Genomic DNA, 7,402 nt, shown 5'->3' with positions numbered 1-7,402 from the left:
ATTTTAATTATATTTATCTATAAAAATATTATTTTATTCTTAGATATATGTGTCACTTTCTCATTTTTTACTAATAAAAAATATAATATATAAAAAATTAATTTTAATAATATTATTATATTTATTTATAAAATATTATTGTATTCATATTATATCTAAGAGTTTTACATAATTTAGATTAATCCCTAAATTCTCTCATAAAATCGCTCTAATTATATATATATATATACTAACGATAGAACTGTGGTGTCACTTCCTCATTTTTTACTGATAAATAATATATTATATAATAAATTAATTTTTATTATATTATTATATTTATCTATAAAAATATTATTTTATTCATATTATATTTAAGAGTTCTATAGAATTTAAATTAAACTCTAAATTCTCACCTAAAATCTCTTTAATTCTCTGCATATCTATAAATAATATAAAACAATAACGATGGAGTTGAAGTGTCACTTCCTTATTTTTTAGTAATATAATATATTAATTTTAATTATATTATTATATTTATCTATTTATCTATAAAAGGAGTATTTAAAGTAAATACAAAAATAAAATAATAAAATTTAATTTAGATAACACTTTTATGTCATTAATTTTAATTTTTAAATTATAATTTTTTAATATTTATAAACCAAGATAGATCTGTGCATCACACGGGAGAAAAACTAGTTTTAAGATAAAGGTAGTAATTTATAATTAAGATTTTTTTTTCTTTTTAAGTAATAACTAATTTTTTTTTTATTTTTTGTGAAACGGAGGGAATGAGACCTGGGAAAAAGCTAACAACTATATCTGGATCATCCGCAGATGACTGGAACCACACATAACAGAAAAAATAATATCCTCGATGTCTGCAAGAGGCTCCTGACACTCGTGAAAACCTAAAGACAATTGTCCTACGTAGTTTATCATCCAGTCTGCAACACAATTCCCTTCCCGAAACACATGCACCAATCCGATCTCCCACTCTCGTGCACACATCTCACGACATTTATCCACAAGCTAATAATACTGATGTCGAGTCTCAGTACCCTCCTGCACCACATGTATCACAATCCGAGAGTCCAACTCAAAGACGACCCGTCTACAACCACGATCCCAAACAAGCTGTAACCGAAATAGAGACCCCATAATTCCGCTAAAACTATCGTGCATATCCCTAAATTCACAGCATAGCCGCTGATCCAACCGTCGTGATCATTTCATAGACCCCCCCCCCCCCCCCAACAGAGGTCATGCCACGATTACCCTTGCTCACTCCATCACTGTTCATATTGACCCACCCCGCCTCCGGTGGTTTCCACCCGACCAACGCCTCATGCTTAAGACCAGCACAAAACCATTGCTCAAAGCTGAAAGCCGCATTGAACGCGTCAATTTGTCCTGAATAAAAGCTGTTTTATTTAGAAAGCTTTCCCTCTCTGGCTCGAACACCCGCAAACACCTCCATCGCTAAAGCCACCATACTATCGTGATAAATGTCACCGTCCAACCATGTCGAGTGAATTAACGAAAAAACAACAACTTTAGGCTTTCTTCTTATCGTTCAGTGATTACTCGCCTATACGTAACCAAGCTGTTTGTTAATCACTGCACTAAGGGGAAGCAGGAGAAAGGTCCACCCTTCCAAAGGTGATTGTTGGAAAGTCTTGATGCAATTCAAGATTGGTTTTGGTCTGTACCTAATCGTCCAAGGAGCTGTTGAAAAAGGCTGATCTTTCCTCAATGGGATCCATGATAACACCGATTCCAATAAACTACACTCGAAACACGCACAATCATCACTCAACCGATGCCTAACCCGATTTTCATTTGACAAGACTCCATTCTGCATGATTAACCAAATGAAAACTGAAGCCGCTCCAGAATTGGCAAATTCCACACCTGATTCCACGACAAAAGAGCCACATCCCCAACCATACCACCCTGCGTAAGAGAGTAAGCCGACCTCACACTGAAATTACCCGAGACTGTTCATTTCCATCTCCATGAATCATCATCCACGTTCTCTTGAAAAAATCACCATCAAATGCAGTAATGCCACAACAGGTAAAAGGTTTCCAATATCAGCCCAGTCCCAGCCACCGCCATTCTGCCAGTACGAAGAAACTGAACAAGCCGTTACATCACTCGGCAGCGAGTGTATTCACTCGGTAGCAAGCTAGATCTTGCCCACCCATAAACTAGTCCAAAACTTTGTTGGTTCACCATTAGCCACCAATCTCTGCAATCCCGCTTTCAGCAGCCTGGAGACATTAACAATATACCTCCAAATAAAGCTCAGATTTGACCCCATCTGAAACAGGTCCAATCCTGAGCCAGCCCTTGAATATTTATTCCTCAATGCCCACACCCACAAAGTATTTTCTTCCATCATAACCCGATACTAATTTTAGCGACAAGCGCCATATTAAAATTCTGGGATGTTCGGATACCAAGCCTGCATGATTCCACATCACATGGTATGAAATGTCAACTTTGAAGTTTGTCAAATAAGCAAATAAGGGTATCGGAGCAGGGCCAGCCCTGAACCTTGGTTCGAGGTGCGTCAGCCTAAGGCTCAGGACTGGAGGGGCTCAAAAAAAAATTAGTGATATGTATATATGAAAGTTTTTTTTTTTTTAATATACATAATGATAAAATCATACATAATGGCTTAATTCTTTCTAAAAGCCCATTGATAAAAAAAAAAAATTAAAAGGTATATCCAACCTTTACACTTTAATTAATAAATTTTATATTAAAGATGCCCTTATTACTTATTTTGCCTAAGGCCTCTAAATTGTCGGGCCTAGACCTATATCGGAAGTCCGAAAGTAACAAATTTAGATGCATAATATGTTCAAGTATAGGGTGCCAAATGGAAAATTTTGACACGTTTAGGATCACGTTTGTTTATCGGAAAATATTGTATTTTGAAAAAAAAAAATGAGTAAGGGAAAATTTTGTGTTTGAAAATAAAATATTTTCGTGTTAGGGTACAACACCAAAAATTGAGAAGTGGTGAGTGACTACTATTTTCAAAAGGTGAGAATGAATGGATTAGGGTTCCAAAATTCATAAAAAAAAAAAAAATTTGACTAACCTAAAATTTTCCATTGATTTATTTTCCTAAGCAAACAAACGGAGCTTGGGTCTGTAATTACGCATTAAGCTAAATCAATTTCTACATTCATGATGCATGCCTATAACGATGCTTCATCACCACATGAATCTGAGCTTCCAAAAACATTATAGAGTCAATTGAACATGTAAGCCTGTCCATACAGAGGGAAAATTTTAATATGTGGCCTTTCAATCAATAAAATAATACTACTTCATTGTGAAGCCAAATTTAAATCAATAAAATATGTGGCCTTTCGATCAATAAAATATGTGGCACAATACATAATTTCTCCTATACAGAGATAGTACAAGTAATCTAATTCCAGTTATGTAATAGAAAGACTGTCAATTATGTAACCTGACCTTGTTAACGTCCACTTCCTAAGTTTTATCTACAAACCAAGTGTAAAATCATACCAACGAGATTAGAGTACAACTAGAAAGACTGTCAATTATGTAACCTGATCTTGTTAACGTCCACTTCCTAAGTTTTATCTACAAACGAAGTGTAAAATCATACCAACGAGATTAGAGTACAAACTGATTAGGCTTATTCTGCAACTGGGACACTTGTATACGTATAAGTGACACGTTCCACATTTTCACCATTCTCTTTGACCTTTGTCCATGAAACCTTCCACCTTCTGTAGAGACTTATCCTGAATTACAAGAACCATTATAGATGCATATGAGAGATGGTTTTGCACACTAATAAGAGTTGCAGTTCTAAAACTGAAATATAACTGTCAGGAAAACTAAACTGCTTTTTGTGAACACATCAAACGAAGCCTACTTAATTAGCTTGCACTAGTATGTGTCTAATCAAAAAGCGTAAACAGACACATGTGAGACAAAGGATTATGCATATATAATATAGAGTGAATAATGTATACCTCAGGGAGAGTGTAATTAACCAACCCTCAGGGAGTATGAGTTATTTACCCTATGCACTAAAGAGTAATAGCAGTCAGGAAAAGCCTTTCAGAAAGCACATCAAAACAGTACACTCCAGGTTTACTTTGCTAGAAGGTGGATGGGCAGATACCATGTAAAGGATGCTCCATCCCTTGCCTACCCAAATAGTCGAACACATCGAAGTTTACAATCAGTTGAAAACGCTGCAATGATTTACTATCACATGCTCTAGCCAACTGAAATGCAATTCTATCACACACTAAATGTGGTTGGTTGGTTGGTTGGTTTAGGACAAATGATCAGGAAAGAAAATTCAGTGCACACACCAAAACAGAAGCTAGGAAAAGAATTAACTTCTTGAACTTTCTATTCCATTAATTTCTATTCCTTTTTCACCCCAGTATTATCTTCACTTTTGGCTTGCTAAGTAAGGGCTGATACTCAACAACTTAGAGATTGTATTTGTGATTCACAGGCCTAAATCTGATGGACATCAAAAGTCCATTTTTGCAAGTGAAGACAAATTTAAAAAGTCTATGTTTAACATGAATAACTACAAAGTTTACAAAATCGCTAGAAGACTAACACATGACCTTATTTCCAGAAATAGGATAGCAAGCAAAGCTATGTCAGCCCAAAAAAGCCAACACAGCTCTTTTCCTCTTAAGTATGTCTCTTCAATGCTAATGCATGCAACTGCTTGTTTGTGTTAACATTCCCAACCTACATGAATCAGTGATTTGAGAATTTCTCACTCCAGTCCAAGACAAGAAGGGTAATGATGCAGGTTGAACATGTTCTGAGGTAACTATGTGATGAATGGTATTCAGACCACAATATTCACCAAGACTAAAATGGCAATGGTAGAACATCATATCTTCCTATCGAATAGTTAGTAAAAGATTGATGTAACTGCAAACAATCAAATCCACCTACATATGACCAGAATTATCCTTGAGCAGTTTCCAAGACTTTGTAAGTAAACTGGATAACAGGAAGTTGAGTAAGAAAAGAAAAGGAATGAACAGCTGTAAAGGAGAGAGTTGGAAAAGAAATTGTTGGTGAAAAATTGTGTCAAAGATAATTATGAAATTATCCTTCAGCACCCATTCTGCAGTAAGGGGTTTTGAGATTATGTTTCACCTGTGTTCTAACTTTTACCTTTTAACAAAGAGCATCTGAATTGATCTGTTAGAATTTTTTTGTGATAAGCATATCCTATTACACCATTATTCTGGAGTACCACTTCCAATCATAATTTAGAAAAAAAAAGAAGCAATAAGGAGAGAGGAAAAAACCTTTCAGTTTCAATACTCCTCTTTGCAAGCATAAGTGTCAAGAAGACAGGAACCATTGCTGCACATAGATGCTTGAGAGTATGCCCACTAACAATATGATGAGTCCATCTGTATATTGGTTTATCTGTTGCTTCTTCCACCTTAGCTAACAGATAAAATCCTGGACGAGTTGAAATAATGGATATTCCACATTACAGATGCGCTTCAGCAATTCATGATACAGCCAAAGAATGATAACCAAGGTAATACAAACCTGCTGCCCAAAGCCAAAATACAGAATGTGTATACATTGGAGGTAACAAGATAGCCATTAGTGGAATGACAAGGCAGGGAACAAACTGGATCACAGCATATGGCCGAAGGTCGTCAAAAAACCTTTACAAACATTAAAGAATCAATCAGCAGTTACAATTGACATGATATTCTGATGATAGAAACCTCTATTATATGTTATTTAAAGCTTATATGACCCACCATGTATAGGACTAATATGTCCAAAAGCATTGTAAAACAGGGACAACTGATGATTTTAAACAAAGAGTATCCAGGTGACAAAATTGAAAACAGTGAAGTATGCAGAAAAGACAGCTCTCAATAAGAGAAAGAAAATTTAAAAGAGCACAAGAGCTTGCCTCCAATATGCTATGCTTATGATTCCTGCCAAAACCAAAGGCAAGATTGATATCGCTCCCTTCCTTTCATCAATCCTTTCAATGATAAAAATTGCAATAATGGACGTGAACGCAACAGTCATCTGCAAAATCAGTGAACTGTTGGTATCCCCAGGCCAAAAACAAAGAAGAGGAAAAAGATAATCCACATCAACAAAAGAAAGAAGCAGGCAAACTCACTGGCAGGCGATCCCATACAAGACGAGCATCGTTGGGCTTGAGATGGTAGTATCCAGAGCCAAAAGCAACAGCAGCTACGCCAATGTAAAAACAAGTCCAACCCCAAAGTTCACCTTGCAGGCTTTTTTAGACCACAGAAGATATTTCAGCCGTGTAGAAAGACTCAAATTATAAAGGAAAGCATCATCAAATAAATTGATTTAAATACCAGTCCCAGAATCCTACCTTAGATTGAAATAATTCCCATAAAAGCAAAGCACAAGTCCAACCACACCAACAACAAGGAAAGGAAAATTTGAGATCACATTGAGAGTATTGGGAATGCCTGAAACAAAGCAATTATTATAGCCAATTCTAACATATAAATAACAACAACAAAATCAAACTCAACCGAGAGTTAAATGAACGCACGCAAAATATGATCGCTACGAAACATAAACTGAGTAAACCTAACTATGAACTTAAATGGAACTAAAATGAAATCGCATTTCTTCGATTTTTTATATATATTTTGCTTCATTTATTGAGCAGGATAAATTAAACAGAAGTCTGTAGCCAAATTCGAAGCCATTGATCATCAAAGAAAATAAACATGAGGACTGAAAAGAGATAGGTAAGATTTAATTACCGAAGAATTCACGTTGATCAGCAAAATCGTGGTATTCTTCAGACTGAGGGATGGATGGAGTGACAATCATGAGCACTATAAAGCATAGAATCGCCACTCCCCATGCCAATAAGGTGCGCTTTCGCATATTTCTGCTCCACTTACAGCGTATATTTGCTAGTCAGCGAGAGACGGAGAAGGGGAGGAACACGAGTAGTAGAAAAAGAAAAGGCGGTGGTGGCACTCGCAGGACTTTGAAGAATATGATAAAATTTGTGGGTTACTAAACCTACCCACTAATTCCCACCTCTAGCCCCTAGAATTGACCGAAATACCCTTTGGACTAAATTTCAAAAATTCTAAAACCTCTTAAGAACTCTAAACGTTTTTTGCTCAAATCCGGACAACACATTGAACCGAATCATGGATGGCGAGAGAAGACGTAAAGGAAAAGATAAAATGGTAAGATTCACCGCTTTATTTCGTTGAATTCGAGCTCGTAACGAATCTGTGTGGTTTTTGTTGGAATTCGTCGAAATCGCAGGTCGGGCGTATGAGTATCATGCCCTACCAATGGTGAGGGCGTGATAGCCATACGCCCTCACCATTGGTAG

The 7,402-nt window shown here is 36.1% G+C and overlaps 1 protein-coding gene across 1 annotated transcript; it reads right to left on the bottom strand.

Annotated features, from left to right (window-relative positions):
• Window positions 1–3,345: 3,345 nt before the first annotated feature.
• On the bottom strand, window positions 3,346–7,028 carry LOC136227839 (uncharacterized). The gene is made up of 7 exons (XM_066016606.1): window positions 6,810–7,028; window positions 6,407–6,506; window positions 6,182–6,302; window positions 5,963–6,084; window positions 5,584–5,705; window positions 5,331–5,490; window positions 3,346–3,776 (listed from the first exon to the last, which is right to left on the bottom strand). Exons 1-7 carry the CDS (start codon window positions 6,934–6,936, stop codon window positions 3,668–3,670), a joined length of 861 nt encoding a protein of 286 aa, XP_065872678.1. The 5' UTR covers window positions 6,937–7,028; the 3' UTR covers window positions 3,346–3,667.
• Between the last annotated feature and the right edge of the window lie 374 nt (window positions 7,029–7,402).

Source organism: Euphorbia lathyris, chromosome 4 (assembly GCF_963576675.1).
Source record: "Euphorbia lathyris chromosome 4, ddEupLath1.1, whole genome shotgun sequence".
Lineage (NCBI taxonomy): Eukaryota > Viridiplantae > Streptophyta > Magnoliopsida > Malpighiales > Euphorbiaceae > Euphorbia > Euphorbia lathyris.
This window is presented reverse-complemented; position numbering and strand designations above follow the sequence as displayed.

Coding starts and splice junctions, on each gene's coding strand:
- LOC136227839 (XM_066016606.1), bottom strand. CDS start 6,936: ATGCGAAAGCGCACCTTATTGGCATGGGGAGTGGCGATTCTATGCTTT. Junction 5,491..5,583: donor ATTTTGGCTTTGGGCAGCAG/GTTTGTATTACC, acceptor CAACTCGTCCAG/GATTTTATCTGTTAGCTAAG. Junction 3,777..5,330: donor AGGAGTATTGAAACTGAAAG/GTTTTTTCCTCT, acceptor CTTGTAATTCAG/GATAAGTCTCTACAGAAGGT.